The 20986-nt window shown below is 38.5% G+C and overlaps 3 protein-coding genes across 3 annotated transcripts; all 3 read left to right on the top strand.

Moving 5' to 3' along the window:
• The first annotated feature begins 1980 nt into the window (after nt 1-1980).
• On the top strand, nt 1981-5725 carry LOC101312287 (glycerol-3-phosphate dehydrogenase SDP6, mitochondrial-like). The gene is made up of 7 exons (XM_004307311.1): nt 1981-2344; nt 2548-3021; nt 3379-3710; nt 3885-4045; nt 4510-4765; nt 4916-5222; nt 5313-5725. Exons 1-6 carry the CDS (start codon nt 1981-1983, stop codon nt 5216-5218), a joined length of 1890 nt encoding a protein of 629 aa, XP_004307359.1. The 3' UTR covers nt 5219-5222; nt 5313-5725.
• A 1028-nt stretch (nt 5726-6753) lies between these two features.
• LOC101314807 (uncharacterized RNA pseudouridine synthase aq_1464-like) lies at nt 6754-9799 on the top strand. Its single transcript, XM_004308722.1, has 10 exons — nt 6754-7204; nt 7296-7375; nt 7457-7557; nt 7640-7706; nt 7889-7982; nt 8071-8119; nt 8357-8507; nt 8691-8747; nt 9178-9233; nt 9431-9799. Exons 1-10 carry the CDS (start codon nt 6754-6756, stop codon nt 9516-9518), a joined length of 1194 nt encoding a protein of 397 aa, XP_004308770.1. The 3' UTR covers nt 9519-9799.
• Nucleotides 9800-12693: 2894 nt separating this feature from the next.
• On the top strand, nt 12694-20959 carry LOC101314520 (armadillo repeat-containing kinesin-like protein 1-like). The gene is made up of 21 exons (XM_004308721.1): nt 12694-12892; nt 13008-13108; nt 13233-13355; nt 13452-13637; nt 14015-14236; nt 14358-14502; nt 14845-14994; nt 15310-15398; nt 16241-16453; nt 16639-16773; nt 16886-17065; nt 17247-17423; nt 18084-18203; nt 18348-18476; nt 18546-18705; nt 18833-18925; nt 19359-19484; nt 19770-19895; nt 20108-20251; nt 20339-20467; nt 20611-20959. The coding sequence occupies exons 1-21, from the start codon at nt 12694-12696 to the stop codon at nt 20757-20759; spliced, it is 3096 nt and encodes a 1031-aa protein (XP_004308769.1). The 3' UTR covers nt 20760-20959.
• The last annotated feature ends 27 nt before the right edge of the window (nt 20960-20986 follow it).

The following is a 20986-nucleotide window of genomic DNA, read 5'->3' as shown; positions in this document are numbered from 1 at the left end:
CTGGAGTACAAGCATTGTCATCAAGTAGTGTGGGCACGAGGAAGAAAAATAAGTCAAAATGGACGTGTCCTCCTAGTGGAAGACTTAGAGTCAATATAGATGGAAGTTTTGCGCATGAAGAGGGTAGAGGTGGTGTGGGAGTAGTGATCAGAGACCATAAAGGTGCATGTGTAGCGTCTCTTGCCCGGCCTTTCCCAAATGCTGCGTCTGCTATCCATATGGAAGTTGAGGCCCTTAGAGCAGGTTTGTTGGTTTGTGTTCAACAAAGGTGGCGAGATGTTGAGGTTGAAAGTGACTGTATGAACTTGGTACAAGCAATGCAGACTGATGGTGAAGACTTCTCTATGATTGGAAGGATCATTGAGGATTGCCAAAGGTATGTGAGTGCGTTTAATTTTTTTCAGCTTCAACATGTTTGTCGTGAAGCAAATAGTGTGGCGAATAGACTAGCCCACCTTTGCTAGATGCAATAGCTATGATGATTTTAGTTTTAGATGAGACACCTGCTATTATTCAGGATGTTCTCTATGAGGATCTTTGTAATAGTTCTTTGGTACATCGGGGTTCAGGTTATATGTCCCCCTCGATGGAAAATTTTATTTCAATAAATGAAACCGGGCGTGGGGCTGAGCCTCCCAGCTAGGCTGAGTTCCAAACCCCTTTTAACTAAAAAAAAAAAAAAAACTTTTAACAGCTCAAATATTATAAACAATGATAATTTGGTTCAAGTGGGAGATTGTTGAAAAACAATATTGGACTCTACATTTATCCTTGTCTTAATGAAATAGTTTTTGATTAACTTGAGTATAATAAGTAGAAACATATATGTAAAACTCTGTCTGTTATCTAATGAGGTATATGCCTCTCATTATAAGTTGAAGACTTATTAGTCGATTGACCCGATTGACATTGAGTTTGAGATAAATCTTGAGACTGGTATTTGATAAACATGAAGTGAAACTTGAACTCTTTATTGGAAGGGCACAAGTAATGTTTATAGGCCTCTATATATAAGTAGAATGTCTATGTGCTAACTACGTTTTTCATTGAGATTAAACAATCACATTTTGTTAGGAAGAAGTAGTATATCATAGAAGATATTATCTGCTTATGTGTTTGTAGGTTGTGTCGTTGTTGCTAATGTGTTGCTTCTGGTATCCTACTGATGAGGATGACAATCATCAATAGTATCCCGTTCGATGCTGGTCCTTATGGTAATACCTTAGTGCTAGTGCAACTAGGAAAAGCCCTGGTTACTGGTTCTGTAATTCCGTTGTATTGTGTTTATGTGTATTATAGATAGATCCTGATCATAAGTTAATGTATGCAATTCAGATTGAGATGTCTTAACAGTCAACCTCCTCATTTTGCCCACCTTAAGCCAAGACAAGATCATATCTTGATGAAGAGCTCGAACCCGGACCTTCAGTTAAAGCTAACATCCTCTTAACACCGAAGCTCCTCTTATTTACCTTCTTCCAACCAATTGGTCATCCCACTTTCCTCTTCTTAGCTGGAGAAAAATGGTGAGAATTTTGTTCGAGTGAGGTAACACAAGCTCAAAAAAAAAAAAAAAAAAAAAAACAACTTAAGTTTGCACATACTGCACAATGTACCAGCATAAGAATGTTTGCTTCTTTCCATCTCACGACTCCCTTCCGTGAAAACTGAAAAGTGGCAATCTTTCCCGAGCCACCACCTTTGAGAAATCACCTCCCACTGCAAATACTAGGATTTCGTCACATTTCAGACCCGGTTGAAAAGGACGAAAGCGTCGCGCTTTGACCAACACCCCCCCAGAAGACCAGGACACATCATCATCATCTCTCTCTTTCACTAACAACCAACTTTCCATCCAAATCCCCGTGAGACCGATTCCCAACGCAACCTTCCTCCTTTTTTCACTCTCTTCCTTTTCCAATAAACCATTCCCACCTCTCTCTTTCTCTCTCTTTTCTGTTTTCTCTATCCCTCTAATTCATGGCCACCGCCACGCGCCTACGGCGTCTGGGAGCCGCGGCGGCGATTGCGGCCGCGGCCAGCGGCGCCTTCCTCATCCAACCGTCAGTCACGGCCGCGGACAGCAGCGGTGCAAACCCGGTCGCTGAGGTTCGGCAGAGGATCAGCGACCGGAACGGCTCTGTGCCGCCGAGGGCGGCACAGGAGTCGGCTTTGATCGGCGCCGGCGCCGGGAACCCGCTCGACATTCTTGTTATCGGCGGCGGTGCCACCGGCGCTGGGGTCGCGCTTGATGCTGCTACCAGAGGGCTGAAAGTTGGCCTTGTTGAGAGGGAGGACTTCTCTTCTGGAACTTCGTCCAGGTCCACCAAGCTTCTTCATGGAGGTAAGTAAGTTTGTATAATTATACATGTAGTTGCATTTGCAGACTTGTACATACGTATACGTATAATGCTGGAGTTTGAGCTTATGAGTTACATTGACATTGAGATGTTTGTCTTTAGGCAATTCGATAATAATATGGGGATTTGTATTACTCTCTTGTTGGTTTTGAAGTGGCTTCTATCTTAATTTGGTTGTTTTATTTAGGTGTTCGCTATTTGGAGAAAGCTGTTTTTAATCTAGACTATGGCCAGCTGAAGTTGGTGTTCCATGCGCTTGAGGAGCGTAAACAGGTTATTGATAATGCGCCGCACCTGTGCCATGCTCTGCCGTGCATGACGCCATGTTTTGGTTGGTTTGATGTGGTGTATTACTGGGCGGGGTTGAAAATGTATGATCTTGTGGCAGGATTCCGCCTGCTACATGTGTCGAGATATTACTCTGCACAGGAGTCTGTTGAGCTGTTTCCTACACTGTTAAGGAATGGTAAAGATAAAAGCTTGAAGGGCACTGTGGTGTATTATGATGGGCAGATGAATGATTCTCGTCTTAATGTTGGATTGGCGTGCACTGCTGCTATGGCTGGTGCAGCAGTGCTTAATCATGCGGAAGTGATTGGTTTTCTGAAGGATAAGAAAAGCAATCGGACAATCGGTGCGAGAATCCGAGACAACTTGACAGGTACATTGAGCTCACACTTTCACAAGTGACATATTAAGTGATTATCTTGGATTGTGTTTGTATAACAATGAGAGTGAAAGAATTGATTCAACATTGGCAATGTTGTTGATAGAAATCTTCATGGAACAACTTTGGCAATGTTGATAGAATTGATTCCATAATGAGTACCCTTTTACCCACTCCAGCTCCCCCAAAAAGTCTGATTTTTTCTCCATGACGAAGGCGCTAGAATATCTATAACCTTACTTCGTGTTTCTAAATGGATATTGTCAACAAAGGACACAGTTATAATCTATAAATGATGATTTAATAGTTCATTTTGAATGTTGTGATTTACTGTGTTTCTCAACTTACCAGGAGAAGAGTTTGAGACATATGCAAAAGTTGTTGTCAATGCTGCTGGACCGTTTTGTGATTCTGTAAGGAAGTTGACTGATAAAGATGTAAAACCTATGATATGTCCAAGCAGTGGTGTGCACATTATACTTCCTGATTATTATTCTCCCGAGGGTATGGGATTGATTGTCCCTAAAACTAAAGATGGACGTGTTGTCTTCATGCTGCCATGGTTGGGACGAACAGTTGCTGGCACCACAGATTCTAACACAGAGATTACTCTGCTTCCTGAACCACATGAGGATGAGATTCAATTCATATTGGATGCCATTTCTGATTACCTTAATGTCAAGGTATGTGGTTTTGAAGTTATATATGTGTGTCTCATTGTGCAGGATCTTACTTGTGTTGATAATTGATATCTGAACCCAAGCATTTAAGAGACATTTAGTGCTGCGATTCACTCTAGGTTGTCATTCTTTTCCTTTTCTGCTGGTGGGAACTAATGTCTTGCTTGGAAAATATAGGTACGGCGTACTGATGTTCTCTCTGCGTGGAGTGGTATTCGCCCATTGGCAACAGATCCATCTGCAAAAAACACCGAGAGTATCTCTAGAGATCACGTTGTATGTGAAGATTATCCTGGACTTGTCACAATCACTGGTGGGAAGTGGACTACATACCGTGGGTAAGCCTATTCGGTTAATGAGTTAAAACTTAGATTATTCAGTTTATCAAATTCTCCTTCGTGAATCTTAGATCATTCAGTTATGGTGGTTTGTTTCCATTTTAGTCTAGGCAACCACTATCAATTAATTGCGCAGGTTTCTTTATTTGCCCTGCCCTTTTTGCTGCTGCATTACTGAATAATATCTAAGAGGCACCATAATAAGTCCCTTGACCTTGGGTTACACTTGAACCACTAGAGCCTCTTTGAACATTACTAAGACTTCCTTGCCATTGATGACTATAGGAACCACCACCTTGTGAATTTGATGGAGAGACCTTGCATGAGGCATGGGAGAGATTCAAGAACATTGACCTTTTCTCAACATTTTAATCTATGAATTCTATCCTTGACATTCTCGTAACTTTCTATATGTGCATTCCTATCTTTCTGCCATAATATGTTGCTGACTAGAAAATTTTCAGCATGGCAGAAGATGCAGTTAATGCAGCTATAAAGTCGGGAAAGCTGACCCCACAAAGTGGATGTGTAACCTCAAACCTACCTATTGTCGGTGGAGATGGATGGGACCCTGCATCTTTCACCGTTATTGCTCAGCAATATACGCGTATGAAGAGGAGTCATGGTAAAGTTGTTCCTGGAGTAATGGACACTGCAGCAGCAAAGCATCTGTCCCATGCGTATGGTACTTTTGCTGAACGGGTTGCTGCCATTGCTCAGGTTTGATATTCTTTGCTCCTCCAAGGTTCATTTTGTGGTTGAATGTATCGTGATATGCTGCTGGCAACAATCTTCGTAGCAGTCAATATATTATTTATCATGTGCTTTTGATGTTAATGTTTACTTATAGATTAATATTTTAAAATTTAGAATGAAAACTTGGGGAAGCGACTTGCGCATGGGTATCCTTATCTAGAGGCGGAAGTTGCTTACTGTGCACGAAATGAGTATTGTGAATCAGCCATTGATTTCATTGCTCGGAGATCTCGGCTTGCTTTCCTTGATACTGATGCGGCAGGCAGGGCATTGCCACGCGTAATTGAAATATTGGCAACTGAACACAATTGGGACAATTCAAGACAGAAGCAAGAGTTAGAAGCGGCCAGGAAATTCTTGGAAACATTCAAATCTTCCAAAAATGCACGGTTTCATGATGGGAAACACAATGAGTAGTAAGGTACATAGAATGTTTCTTTGACAGTTAATCTCTCTTGGTTCAAATTAACCTAGTGCAATGATTCTCATTCCCACTTGTCTCTGCTTTTAGATTTGTGAATTCAATTTTTGCGGATACATCAACTGACAGCAATCTGTCGACTAATTATGGCGCAATGAAGTTTAAAATTGCCTCTTTCTCCCCATTTCTTGAAGTTACTCAGCCGAGCAGAAGAGCCGGTATGCCACACACAGCATTTGGTTATAGTTTACAAATAGCTTTAAAAATTTTACTTTTGCTTGTATTGTAGACTTAGGGTCATTCACCAAAATAATTCTAGAATATCATCTCTCCTCCTGAGTTGGTGTTAGCAATTGGTGCTAATAAGATGTACTATTGGGTTTTTCCAAACTAAGATTATAATGTTGGGAAAAGAAGAAAAGAAATCCCATATTATTTGTCTTTCAGTTATGGGTTGTAATGGTGAACCAGAAGGATCAAATAAAGTGGTTTCTTTGGTTCTTATATCAGAACACTGCATTACACTACATGACTACATACCTAGAGTTTTGAAGACCAATCACGAACATTACTGTGCTTGATACGTTGATGTACCAAAAGATCACATGAGCTGTTCTACTTCACGAGTACACAACGCTTTCTCATCCATATCTCCAGTTATTGCTTAATGTTTGATTCTAGGATAGTTACAGCGGTGGCTTTTCGTACTTCCAAGTCCCAACTAGTTTGATGGTTTTTGCTTCGCAACTTTTGGAGGTCCACATCATTGGCTTAAGCAATTTGTAGCTCTAAGACCATCTCCAGCAGTTTCCTAAAAATTTCTCTATAAAGAAGATGCAAAAGTCAATGCTTCAACCAATTTTTCTCTCCAACTCTAACAGATTCTCTATTTTGGAGATTTCATGATCATTCCTCAAATCATTCTATAAAATTATAGAGTTTGCTGTAAATATAGGGAATTTGAGTTTCTCTCCTCAGATTCCATATTTTAGTGAAAATTTTAAGAAATCTGTTGGAGCAAAACACCTGAAATCTTCTCTAAAATAGAGAAAATCGAGAAAATAAGAAAGCTGTTGGATATGCTCTAACTCCTCCTAAATATGCTTGTACCTCTTAGACCATTTCTATCTCTATCTTCTTAGTGTTAAGCTGAAGAAGTAAAGAGCGTTGGCTGAAGAAATGAGATTGGTTCAGTTCGACTAGCATCTGAATTAGTAACCTAAATCTTCTTAAATAAGAAAATTACGGCAAACTAATATTATATGACCAAAAGAATTTCGAGATGGAACAAGAGTAAATGAACACATAAAATTGATTCTTTTAAAAATCACAAAATGAGATTTCAAACATCTATGTCTCAAACCTTGTTTTATATCTGAATTAGAGGTGGATCCATGGAAACGAAAATTAAAAGAACAAAAAAAAAGCAGAAAATTATTTTTGTTTTCTGAAATAAATAAAAAATATTGGAAAAACAGCATCATATCCAAAAAACCTCAACTCAAAACCAAAAACCCCTCGAAAACCAGAAATGGCTGCTTCAGTAGCAGCACTAGCTTCACTCCCTTCCTCACTCTTCTTCAAACGCTCCCTCTCCCTCACACCATTCCGCACCCTCCCCCGCCTCACCTGCTCCTCCTCTCTCGAATTCAACATCACCTTCGCGCCCGCGCCCAAGCCCAAACCCGACCCGAACTCCCTCCCCGCCTCCTCCTCCTCCTCCGGCCAGCAGCTCTTCATCCCCTGGATCGTCCGCGGCGAAGATGGCAAGCTCAAGCTCCAGTCGCACCCTCCCGCGCGTCTCCTCCACGAGATGGCCCAAGCCGACACCAAGACCAAGTCCAAGAAGAATAAAGACACCGCCCAGAAGAAGCAGCGGGTGCTCACCGCCGAGCCGAAGCATTCCAAGGCGGCGAGGAGGTTTTACAATGAGAACTTCCGCGAGTCGCAGCGTCTCAGCAAGGTCCTCGCGGCCGCAGGAGGTGAGAGTTTGTCTCAACAATCAAATCTTAGTCTTTTGGTAATCAAAATTGAGAATTTGAATTCAAATTTGAGTGGTTGGTTTTGTTTCAGTGGCGTCGCGACGGAGCAGTGAGCAGCTTATATTTGATGGGAAGGTGACTGTGAATGGCTCTGTATGCAACACTCCTCAGGTAAGCTTCTGTTTACTACAGTGGGATAAGTTGAGACTACATATAGTTTTACTATAGTGGTAACTTTTGGTTTGTCTGTAGACTCCGGTTGATCCTGGGAGGGATATTATTTATGTCAATGGGAATCGGCTTCCGAAGAAACTGCCTCCCAAGGTTTATCTTGCCCTCAACAAGCCAAAAGGGTATGCAATGCTGGTTTTGTTTGTAGGCTGTTGATATTTGCTATGGAAGTGTTTGAGTTATTGATGCGTTTGAGTATGATAGGTACATTTGCGCTGCTGGGGAGAAGAAATCTGTTTTAAGTCTGTTTGATGATTACTTAAAGAGTTGGGTATGTTAAGGCTTACAATTTCATGCATATTGTGTAGTTTTTCATCAGATATGTGTTCTGGTGCATACATCCTATATAAGCAATTTGAAATTAAAGGATAACTTTTAGGCTTTTTGATTTAGAATCATGTTTTAATAGCATTCATTTTGTTAGTTACTTGACTTATAGGTTTGTATTTTCAGGATAAGAGAAACCCAGGAACACCCAGACCACGACTATTTACAGTTGGCCGTCTTGATGTTGCCACTACTGGGTTGATTGTTGTGACCAATGATGGTAGTGTACATTGCCTATAATGAGTCGATATAGCATAGAATAGAATAAATAGATATCTTATGTCAAATCTTATGTTATATGTTTTCAGGAGATTTTGCTCAAAGTATATCACATCCTTCAGCAAACTTGACAAAGGAGTAAGTCTACATCTTTCTGTTGTTCCCTTCGTACTTTCTTTTGTGTGTGAATTTACGTTGAATGTGTTACAATCGTGTGAGAAACTGAGGGAGTTGATTCAAAACTTTGGGAAAATGTACCTGGAAGGCTATAATGTACTTATCATCTGTTTATTCTTCCTTTTTAATATGTTATTGGGTACTAGTCTTTTCATGGAATATGAATCCTGATGACTTCTTCCTTCACACTAACTGTAGATACATTGCCGTAATAGAAGGTTCTGTTAGTAAGAAAAGCCTGATAGCCATCAGTGAGGGAACAGTCATTGATGGTGTCCATTGTACCCCAGATTCTGTGGAGTTACTACCACAACAGCCAGAAATTTCGAGATCCCGTTTGCGTATTGTGGTACTGACTCTCTCTCTCATGTGACTTTTGTTTCTCATATCATCTACATGTACTGTAATTCTTATTACTATTATGGAAATAGTATCATTTCTGGATTGTGGACAGAAGTAGCTATTGAACACATGAATGCATGCAATGTCACCTCTGGCATGGCCTTCATTTTGTCAAATTGGACTCATGCAGGTTCATGAAGGGAGGAACCATGAAGTACGAGAACTTGTTAAAAAGGCTGGACTTGAGGTTAGATTCGTTTATTGATAGGAGTGTTTTGTTCAATGAAAGATTAATTTTGGATTGGTTCAGTTCATTTCTACCAATTTTTGTCCTTGTTCAATCCAATTATGAAGAAAAATGGAGCTTGATGACCCTTTAAAGTTTGGCTTGTGTAAAAATCTATTTCAATATTCAAGAAATTTTGTTGTTGTAAAGGATTGTAATCTATTTAGGGCAAAAGACATATGCTTCTTTGTTAATATCTATTTCACTTATCTTTTTGAATGTTTTAATTCATCATAGCCCAGCTACCAGAGAGTTACAGTTTGTACATGTTATGATGTAGATATCTCTGTGGTTTTATTAATAAAGTTCATACTCTAGCCATTCCAAATGTTTTAATGGAAACATTTTGGGTTCTGCTTGTCTTGCTTAGTATTGTTTCTTCTTGTTCCAGATACACTCATTAAAACGTGTACGCATTGGCGGTTTCAGACTTCCAACAAACCTCGGGTAATCATCTATATTCACATTGATAGGAACTGTATAGTACTAGGGTGAAATAACAGATTTCAAAATTATGTGTTCACAGTCCTGCACTGTTTCAGTCTGGTTGGTATTTTAACATCTGAAGCTGCTTTAAGTTGTACAAGGAGATCATGCATCTGCAACCCTTTTAAGTTTCTTGCTAATTGTCTTTCTATTTTCAGGCTTGGCACGCACATGGAATTAAGACAAGGTGATCTTTCTGCCTTGGGTTGGAAAACTAAGAAAGTTGCTGCGACTGCTGGAAGGTAGCATTTATCTTAGCTCTCCCTAAGGTTGATACATCTAGACACTGTTAAAATCTTCACCAGTCACTTGTCAGTTAGAGCTATTGAATCGGGTCCCCATTCCCCTTTGTTGGGGGCAATATTTGGCTATGCTGGTCGGAAAGAAGTTTTCCCATGGCCGATGGTTAAATACAAGTTTTGAGCTGATGTTATTGACCTCTGAAGTGCAAGAGTTGCTGGGCTGCAGAGTCATCTGTATCTGTATATTGCACATGATATAGTAACAAAATGCTTGTTTTGCCGTTCATAAGCCGTTTACCAGAGATCCAACTGCGGCAGCATGCATATACCTTCATTGTAAATCAAACGAGAAACAACTAATCACCTCCACATTGGAAGATAATCTGCTCTTACTAGTCAACTATCATTCCTGTCATTAGTTGGAGTTCTTTGATTTACTTTATTTTTTTTTTAATCTAGGCATAGGAAAAGAACAAGAACAACAGCGCACATATGTGTCGTCTCATTCCAGCTTGGTGATGTTGTACATTGCCGGCCAAATAAAAACAACAAAACAAATCCAACTCATTCAAGTACTCAACCATGACAATATATGGTGCTCATGTAGATTAATTTCTGTTAATCAAATGGGTAAATGAGCACTATTTGTTTGAGAAGCTATATAAAGTATTGGGTTCCACCAATGCATGTTCATGATGCAAAGTAACGAAATGAGACTGTTGTTCTCAAACAGAAGAAGTGATTTGATTGGATTTGAAGGAGTCAGCTTTTCACGAGTATGACGTTTCAGAACAGACTGGTTTTGGGGCGGCAGCAAAGCTTTTTGTGATGACTTACCAAATTGTACAAAACAAAATTGACAGCACAAAGACAACGCAAAGACAAGGACAAATTATATTTTTGATCGAAGACTCATTCCTAACTTTTTTTTTCTTTTTTTGGTCGTGAAACATGTTTGTAAATGCCCAAAAAGACAAATAGGAGGCCCAGACAAAGTCTTGGGCAGACTCATAAACAAGTCACTCATAGTCTGATTCTTAAAGAAATTAAGACAAAAGAAACATAAATCAAACTACAATAAAAAACCCTACAAAGTAAAAAACCCAAGCAGCCTAAAACATCCGAACCCTAAACAAGACTTTTTCTTCAACTCCATCTCGCAACCGCCGGTGAGGACTTGTCGCCGAAGCTCCAACGAAAGTCGCAAGCGTGGATAGAGAACCAAGGTGGTCTACAGAGGTGAGGATACGGCCGGAGCCGCCATACATTCTCCAATTGACCGATTACGAGAAAATCTCGTATAGAGGAACACCCACAACCAAACCAAAAAAGATCTCAGCCGAGAAACTCAGATCTGTAGAGGTAGTTGCAGAAGAATATGAAATCCTCCATGGCATGACAAGGTAGAGAAGAAGAAGGAGCTTTGTTTGTGGTTTGAAGATCTTGAGCAACAAAGGAAGACAAAAGCCTGCAAATCATCTTAAGAACGGATTTGTGGGTATATCCTAGAGTTTTAGATCTAAGAGATGAACACAGATTTGATATTCAATGACTGAAATCAAAGGCAAAACGAAAAGAATTATCACCACTTAGGGTGAAAAATCACCACAAAGATGAGGAATCACCACCTAGGAGAAGGAGATCTAAGCAAAAAGAAAGCTGGAAAATAAGAGAGTTTGAAATTTTAGCCTAACGAGAGAACAATATGTTTACATTTTTTCCTGACATTCCTAACTTAGTTCTAACCCAATTCTCGATCATCTATCATCCTAAACTCTAAAAGATTTGAGAAACAAAGTTCCATCTACCCTATAGTCTAGACTATAGAGTATAGACATTCATTTCTTATGTAACAAGTATTTGTTTTCGAAATTACGTATTTACGTAGACTTATAGATTTACTCTTACCATACCTCCACAACTCGCACATTGCGATTAACATCTCTTCCTCCCCTATAGTCTTCTCATACTAGGGTAAGAGATCAAAATGTATCTTAATAGCATGTCAAACATAGAAATGTGACTATGACCTTTATTCATCTGTTTCACTACAGTGGCAAAAGAAACACAACATGTGCTCCAGCCTAGACGGTCGCTTTTGCAATCCTCCCTAGATTTCCAGAAAGATTGTCCTAACAAGTAACCCCTCCTCGATCAGTTCATCTTGAGGAACCGACATGGACGACACAGCTAGCTATTATACAATACAATAGAAACCTCTACATCACAGTCCCTACCAAACAAAGTAGACATAGATTCACTACCCAAAGTCCCAAACCAATCGTCCTCAACTACACGGTATCATGCATGACCACACTTCTCTTTCTACCACATTTGGCTGAAGGTGATCACATCATTAAACAATCATACTTCCTTTTTCATTCCCATTGTTTAGGTTTGAGTTTGACTCCTCATTTATCCTCATAATCACTCACACAAAAGCAAAACTTAAAAAACAAAACTCATCAAACAATCTCACATCTTCAGTATTACATAAAAGATACACTCTTAAAAAAAGTTTGAAAACAAGAACTCAAAAATCCGGCACAATTACCTCTACTTAGACACTTGCTTTGAAAACATAATGACACAAAAATACCAAAACATAATCCTCAAAATATTCACATACGTAGCATTACTTGATAATGGAAATAAATTCTAAAGAGTTGTGACATCAATTTAGATTGTGGTAATTCGGACGGACAAGCAGAATATAAATGGCAAATTTGTTTTCTTCATCGTTTGATCAGACAATCCTAATAGTTTGACCGACAACCACCCTAAAAAAACACCATTCACATTATTTTTTAATAGATGAGTAAGGTAATAATGACATCGGAAAGGTAAAAGAAAGTTGTTTTACGCTTTTTACAGCATTCATTACATTGAAAAAGAAAAAAGAGAAAAAAGTAAATTGATTTCAATACTAACGGCCGTCTCTCCCTCAAAAACGTAAACACCAATATCCCAACGCGGGAACCAGAAGCCTCTCTCTTCACTTCCTTCGGTACACCATTTTATTAATCCCCATTCTCTCTCTCTCCAATCGTGCCGGCCTCTACCCTCTCTCTCTCTCTCTCTCACATTTTCATGACTCCTATTACTACTACAACTAATCGCCCTCACAATCTCTCTCTCTCTCTCTCTTCGCCTGAAATTCTCCGCATCCGGATTCACCGATGGCTTCTTCGTCGCTGAGATCTTCCCAAACGGCAGCACCGTCCAACGGCGGAGGAGTCGGAAGGTCCGAGAGGCAGCAACGCCAAACGACGTCGTCGTCAGTCCGCTCCAAGCCGGCGCCGCCGTCCGCGACTTCACGGCGCTCCGTCACTCCCACCTCTCGGCTCCCGAACTCCAATTCCGAGCTCCACCAGCAAGGTTGATTTTGGCTTTGATTCAGTTTTGGCCAAGAATTTGAAATAATTTGGGAGTTTTTTTTTTATATATTTTTTTTATTTTTTAAATTTGAGATATTTTTGTTTGATTGATACAGATGCTGGAAGAGTGAGGGTTGCTGTTAGAGTTCGGCCGAGAAATGACGAGGATCGAGTTTCCGATTCGGATTACGGCGACAGTGTTGAGGTCCAGCCTGAGGTGATTGTTCTACTCTGCTTTTGTGAATTTTGATTCTTGATAATTTGAAGCATTTTTAGCAAGAAACTAAAAAGTCACATTCTTTTTGCTTTTTTGTTTATTTTGTTTTCACTGTTGTGTGTAGTTGAAGCGGTTAAAGCTGAGGAAAAACAATTGGATGTCAGAGTCCTATAGATTTGATGAGATTTTTACCGAGACTGCCTCCCAGAACCGTGTTTACCAAGTGGTAGCAAAGCCTGTAGTTGAGGTAAATTCTCGATTTTTGTTTGTTTGTTTCTATTGTGATTCTGGTTCATGTATGAAGGTTTGGATGTCATTTTAGTTATGTACATTGGCTTTGTAGAGTGTATTGAATGGATATAATGGGACGGTCATGGCTTATGGTCAAACGGGTACTGGGAAGACTTACACACTCGGCAGGATGGGTTGTGATGATGCATCGGAGCGTGGTATAATGGTCAGAGCTTTGGAGGATATTATTTTGAGTACGGCTCCGGAGTCTGATACTGTGGAAGTTTCATACTTGCAGGTGGGGTTAGTCTATGACTATGTTTTAGCCTTGTTATAACTTTTATTTATGCATTTCTTGCTTGTTCTGATGTTCAACTTACTTGGTGTTCAAACGTGTCATTGCTCAAAGTTGTAGACTTTAATCTTCAAAGGTTACATATTCTACTGCGGAATGGTTTTCTTCATACCCCTTGTTAAACTTTAATTCACAATGTTTTGTTTCTTGACTCGCAATGCTGGTTTGCCAAAGGTACGAAATGAAAGAGTAACATTGCAAGTCTTTTAAAAATTATTGGAATTTATGGTAATCCTGGATATGATGAGTTGAAAGTGTATTCGTGTTACTATTATGCTGGATTATTGCTCTTTTCATTAAGATCTGTTTTGTTGCTCCAGCTGTACATGGAATCTATACAAGATTTGCTTGCACCAGAAAAAACTAACATTCCCATTCATGAGGACCCCAAGACCGGTGAGGTCTCACTTCCTGGTGCTTCAGTAGTAAGAATTAAAGACCTTGATCATTTCTTACAACTTCTGCAAATTGGTGAGGCAAACCGGCATGCAGCCAACACAAATCTAAACACGGAATCTTCTCGTAGTCATGCCATTCTCATGGTGGGTCTGTTGTGGGATTTGAATTTATTGATTAATGTTTGCTTTCATGTTTGTAGATATTTCACATTTTGCACAATGATGTTCTGAACTCATTCATCTATTTAATTGTGTATTTTTACAGGTTTTTATTCGTAGATCTGTGGAAGAAAAATCTACAGATGAGATCATTTCTCAGGAGAAAGCCTTGAGAAACGGCTTACCTATAATACGAAGAAGCAAGTTGCTCATTGTTGATCTTGCTGGATCCGAAAGAGTTGATAAATCAGGTGCGTCCTTGACACTGCACACCTGTACTAATCCTTTAAGATTTCTTGTCCACCAGACCACCACTCGTTTCTCCCCATTGATTATAGATGATTGTCATTTTTTTTTTCTGCTTCTTTGTTATAATCCTTTGTATTTAAACTTGAGATGTTGCTGTTCTGGATTCTTCAGTATCTTGTCTTTGTGACCGTAATCTATATGTTAACTAAATTCTAGGAATGATCATAACATTTATCATTCTTAATTATAATATGCAGTAGGAATGATCATAACATTTTGATATGCTGTGTTGGTTTGATGGCACTAATATCCCTGCTTCTCATGAATAATTTCCCATGTTGCAGGCAGTGAGGGCCACTTGCTGGAGGAGGCTAAATTTATTAATCTTTCACTGACTTCCCTTGGGAAATGTATAAATGCATTGGCGGAAAACAGTCCACATATCCCAACCAGAGATTCCAAGCTTACAAGGTTGCTACGTGATTCATTTGGAGGTTGTCCCAATATATTTATATTCTTCTCCATATTTTTGAATATCCAAGTATGCTGTAGAAGTTGGAATATTGCATCTCTTAGACTTGGTTTCATTTGATATGTATTTGGCTTTAGATATTGGTTTGGTGTATCATTTGGTCATTCAGTAGACTTCCTGCAAAACTTTTCCTTTTCTCATGAAACACCAGTGATGGGATAACATATTTTTTCATGGTAGGTGTATAGATATACAGTCTATATTTGCTTCAATGTCGTTCTCTTTTTATCTAGATCTTTATCTTACTGAAATTGCATTCTTATAATCGACCAAACAGGTACAGCGAGGACATCACTTATAATAACAATCGGACCATCAGCACGGCACTATGCAGAGACCAGTAGCACAGTAATGTTTGGACAACGGGTAAGCCATATTGGAAACTGTACCTGCTCTTTCCTCTCTGTCTCTCTGTCTCTCTATCTCTCTCTGTCTCTCTGTCTCTGTCTCTCTGTCTCTCTTTTTGTATTGATTTTTCAGTTTCTATAATTGTACAAATAAGATGATTCATATATTTGATGAAACTAGTTTGCATTGACTAATGAGTATATGTTTGTTATCAATAAGTGTTGGCAAGCAGTATGCATCATTATCTTCTTAGATTTTCTTGATGGTATATTTTCTTTCCTATTGGTGCAGAGTGGATCTTGTGGCGTAATGTGAGTTTAGGGTTTAAAATGTTAGAACTTAAATAAGCAGTGCCTCCACTTTAGTCACTGAGTCGAGGCCATTTTGTAGTGCTAAACTCCTGATAAATATTGTCAATGATAACCTGCTCAATTAGTTGGTGTTGTCTGGCTTTAAGAACAGTTACCACTTTGTCCAGGAGTAAGCACAGTGTCTGTAAATTTAAGCTAGAAATTTTCAAGTAAAGAAGAGAGACAAGGGAGGGATAATAGCAGATGAGAATCAAGGGAAATGCGGCATTCAATTCTTAAACTAGTTATCTTTAAATTTAATGCAGTGGCTTTCTTATAGACTATACCAAGGATATAAGCAACTGGGATGAAAAGAAAAGGCTAAAATTTAAGGAAAATTTATGTTAACTTTCACATATGTCTGAATTGAGTTGCCATGTCAATCAAGGGAGCGTCATCAAATATCTATTTTGGTTTGTTTCTTTTAACATTCCAATTGCTAATGCGATTTTGTTAGTTAGCTCAATGATGTTGATGGTTATACAATTAAATGTTTCTTCTTTTTTGTAGGCAATGAAAATAGTAAACACGGTAAAACTTAAAGAAGAATTTGATTATGAAAGCCAATGTCGGAAGCTTGAGAACCAAATAGACAATCTCACCGCAGAATTTGAACGGCAACTGAAGTTGAGGGACAGTAAGAAATATGAATTGGAAAGACGGCTGACAGAGTTTCAGCATTCTTTTGCTGAGGCCAAAGAGAATCTGATCACAAGGTCTGAGGTAGCTTGTCTGTCCTATAAACCGTTTATCGTTGGTTCATGAGACAGTAGTCTTCAGATGAGGGTTGTGTGATTCTATACAAGTCAAATTTGAGCCGGTTGGCCCATCAATTGTTAATAGTTTTTCTTTTCTTTTAGTTTTTTTTTTGTTTAAATCTTCTTTTGATACCTTTTTCATGTGTGCAGGTTTTAGAGAAGGAAAATACTCGCTTAGAGCTGGAGATGAAAGATCTTTTATATGAACTGAACAATCAGAAAGAACACCATGATATAATGCATGATAAGGTGGCACAGCTTGAAATGAGTTTAGAACAGGGCAAGGTATTTCCTTTATTAAGATTCTAAACTTTAGACCTTTATTCCCTGAATCTTGTATCAAATACTTTAACCTTTATGAGCCGAATATTAATGTTTATGTTCTGACTGTTAGTAGCAACACCAGGTTGAAAGTTCTACGTACCAGAAAATACTAGCTGATACCACTCAGATGTATGAAGAGAAAATAGCAAAGTTGATGAAGCAGCTTGAAGATGAGCATACTTGTTCTGGAAGCAAAGAGGATCAGTTAGATGCCATGAGGAAGCTTCTGACTGACAGTCAGAAGACTATTCAGGTAACATATTTAGTATTTATAAAAGGAAAGTGCGTGTGTGCTATGTTTTCTATTTTTAATGCAACATTCTTAAGATATGATTTCTTCTAATGTATACTTACTCAAATAAGAGATTTCATGTTTCATCTATAATATTTCAATCTTCAAGCTTTTCTGACTGTAATTTTTGTTTCTTATGTAGCGACATGAGATGGAACATTCTACATATCAAAAGGCACTTGCTGACACAACTCAGATGTATGAGAGGAAAATAGCCGAGCTAATGGAGCAATTGGAAGATGAGTGTTCCCGTTGTGAAGATTTAAATGAACAATTTAATTTGGCGAAGAAGCTACGTCATCAACAAAGTTCAATGAAGGTTAGATTTATCCTTGAAACATAATGAAGGAGCCCATCATGGATTTTGACCAGTGCAATGTGCTTCTGGTGGCATTTAACTTTTCTTCTCTCTCCTTCTGGACTTAGATTCAATCTCCCTTGGAAACTCAGGTTTCCCTCATACATTTTAAGAATGTCAAAGTTCATTGTATACATCATTTTTTTTAACTAAAGCATGGCTACAATTTTTTTTTTTGTTTACTCCTTTTAACTTTTAGGACTATGGATCCATATGCTTATCGTTTTCAGTTCTTTGATTGTAGTTTTATTTTCAAGCCTCTGTGAAGTCATTTAATGAATATCAATCACAAGTGAAATAAGCATTCTGTTTTCCTGATTTAAAGCTGTTTCAGAAAACAAAAGTTTTCCGTGCATTCAGGACTTGATTGAATTTACATTTCTTTGCAACTTCTTTCAGTACCAAGGAATATGTTTTTAAATACTTTATTTGTATTAATACTTGAACTGAACTAGGAAATAATTTATACAGCTGCCGTTGGGCTGTTTAGTTACTGCTGATAATCTAAATGGTCTGAAAATGATTACATAGACTCTGTTATTTGGTTGTCAGAATTTCCAATATATTTATATATGTATCTGTTCTCTATTTCTTTTTCTTTGTTTCTTTTTTTTTAATCAGGGGAAGAAGGAGATTGATGAACTAAAAGTGAAGTTACAAGACATGAAGCAGCTGCACGAATTAACTCTGAACGAGTTTCAGTCCTTGAAATCAGACTACTCTGATCTATCAGCAGAGAAGGTATTCTTAACATATGGAATGCAATTAGTGTAGTTTTAAATTCCTTTTCCTCCTTCAAAGCAAAAAGTTTAGTCTAGATCATAAGAGTTTGGTTTCAGTTCAAGTTAAAGATACCAAGTGATTCATTAAATATTAACTGTTCAGGCTAGACTAGATGAAGAACTTCAAGATGTGAAGCAAAGACTTCTAGCGGAAGAGAAGAAGAGGAAAACTTTAGAGAATGAGCTGGTCATGCATAAGAAGGATGTACCAGAGAAAGAAGATGATTTTGAGGTAAGTTTATGCATTTTCAAATAATGTGTTCATCATTACTATATGTGATCTTAATTCACAACATTCCAGGACAAGAAATCATATATGAAGGAAAATATATATAAAGGATCTTCTACTTTGGGGAACCCAATGGGTTTACACAATTCAAATCCATCAAGGGAGTCGCTATCTAGCCATAGGGAGACACCTTCTAGTCAGAGGGCCACAATTGCAAAAATATGTGAAGAAGGCAAGTTTTCATATATACTAAACTACTAAAGCCAACAAAATGTCTGGACTGCAGACCTTTATTTATCTATTCCATTTTCGGTTGCTGAGATATTCGGCTGACAAGTTACTTTTCTTCATACCTTCAGTTGGGCTTCAGAAGATCGTACAACTGATGACATCTGAAGATCTAGATGTCCAAACCCATGCTGTGAAGATGGTAGCCAATCTTGCAGCTGAAGGTACACATTTTCTTGTAGTTGCTGTAACTGAAAGTATGTAGAGATGAGAGATAGAAATGTTTGTAAGATTCAGCTGGGCCAATGTGGTTGTTGAACACAGTTTAGTACCTTGGGAGCTCAGTTACTGAAGACATAGAGTTCAAGAAGGGTATGCTGCATACTTTTCATCCTGTTCCAAGGAGTTGCATGGAGAACAGAACATCCTTTTCTTCATTGGTCTAGTCTGCAGTAAAATAAATTCTACATGTTTCGGTATCAAAGATTAGAAACAGCTCATATATTTTATATTTCTACTAGATTTGATCATGCACCTGCTACCATAATATTTTTAGCAATATATGATCTTAGGCAATAGTTACATTGCTAATATTCTTCTTTCAATGCGACAGCTATCATGCGGGTCGCACTAATTACGATTTTTTTGTATGTTCAGATATGAATCAGGAAAAGATCATGGAGGAAGGCGGTCTAGATGCTTTGCTTATGCTGTTGCAATCCTCACAAAATACAACTATTCTTCGAGTGGCTTCTGGAGCAATAGCCAATCTGGCGATGAATGGTAATCTTGATTCTGTGCACATATAGACTACAGATATTATACTTCTCTGCTGCTTTCCATCGTGTTCTATTGACCTTGATTGCGGTCCAACATCTTTGTTTTTGACTAGCATGCTTGAGATAACGCCAATCAATTTCAAGAAAATAGTGAACTTAAATGCTTGTTGCTACTACATAACTGCATGTATGTTGATAACCTTCAAAAAAAAAGAAAAGAGTTTTCCTTTTATGTTGTGGTATTTTAATATGGTTAACTTATTCCCGGTTTACATTTGGACTTCATCAGAGGTAAATCAAGGCTTAATTATGAGCAAGGGTGGAGCTCAGCTACTAGCAGGGACAGCATCGAAGACAAATGATCCACAAACTCTTAGAATGGTTGCTGGAGCACTCGCTAATTTATGTGGAAATGGTAGTTCTCTGATTATTTTAGACTTTTGCAGAATAGAACTGTAAATTTAAGTATCTTTTCTTGAACCCGGTTGCTATATTACTAACTAGCTTCAATATATGGCTTCAAGTTTGAGTGGGTTGTGTACATAGAAAGAATAGTGCTTTAGTAAGTATTAACAAATGCCAAGTTTTATAAACCTGTTTTTGAAGTCCAAGTTTTGTTACATACAGAAAGATTACACATGATGCTGAAAGAAGATGGAGGCATTAAGGCGCTCTTGGAAATGGCAAGGTCAGGGAGTAGTGACGTTATTGCGCAAGTTGCTAGAGGAATGGCCAATTTTGCGAAGTGTGAATCTCGCGGAACTATTCAAGGTTGGTATAAGTTGTCTTTGTTTACCAATGGATCCAATGTAGTGTGTCGTATGTGCTTTGAATGTCTAAAAAGCTTAACATATGCAGGACATAGGAAAGGTCACTCCCTTTTGCTCGAAGATGGTGCCCTTACTTGGTTAATTAGCAACTCCAGTACTACCTCGTCTTCAACCAAACGCCATATTGAGCTTGCTCTCTGCCATTTAGCACAAAACGGTAACCCACCCATCTCCCGAGCTTGAGTTAGTTTTGGATTGCACTTTTGAGATTATTCAGGACAGTTGTAATTCAATCTGACGTATGATCTAGTAGGTTCAAATCCCTTCTCTAATCAGTCATGCTGTTTTTACTTGATGCAGAGGACAATGCAAACGATTTCATATTCAGTGGAGGGCTGAAAGAGCTTGTACGGATATCGGCTGAATCCAGTAGGGAAGATATACGAAATTTAGCAAAGAAGACGTTGAGATCGAGTCCAAAATTTCAGACTGAGATCCATGCGGAATAGAAAGACGTACAGATTGCACCCTATGTAGCTTTTGTTAATTGGTCATCTGAGTTCTCAAAATCTGAAACTCACTTTTTGGACTCAACTCCATTGTATAGCAGGAAAATTGCAAGAAAACAAATCAACAATCTCATACAATATTCAATCATGACATAGAAAGCCAAAAGAAAACAAAAGGTGGCAGAACGCTTCATCACCTTCTCCAAATAATGAAAACTCATACAACA

Source organism: Fragaria vesca, linkage group LG7, assembly GCF_000184155.1.
Source record: "Fragaria vesca subsp. vesca linkage group LG7, FraVesHawaii_1.0, whole genome shotgun sequence".
NCBI classification, from domain to species: Eukaryota; Viridiplantae; Streptophyta; class Magnoliopsida; order Rosales; family Rosaceae; genus Fragaria; species Fragaria vesca.
The sequence above is the reverse complement of the archived record's forward strand: the minus strand, read 5'-3'. Positions and strand labels throughout refer to the sequence as shown.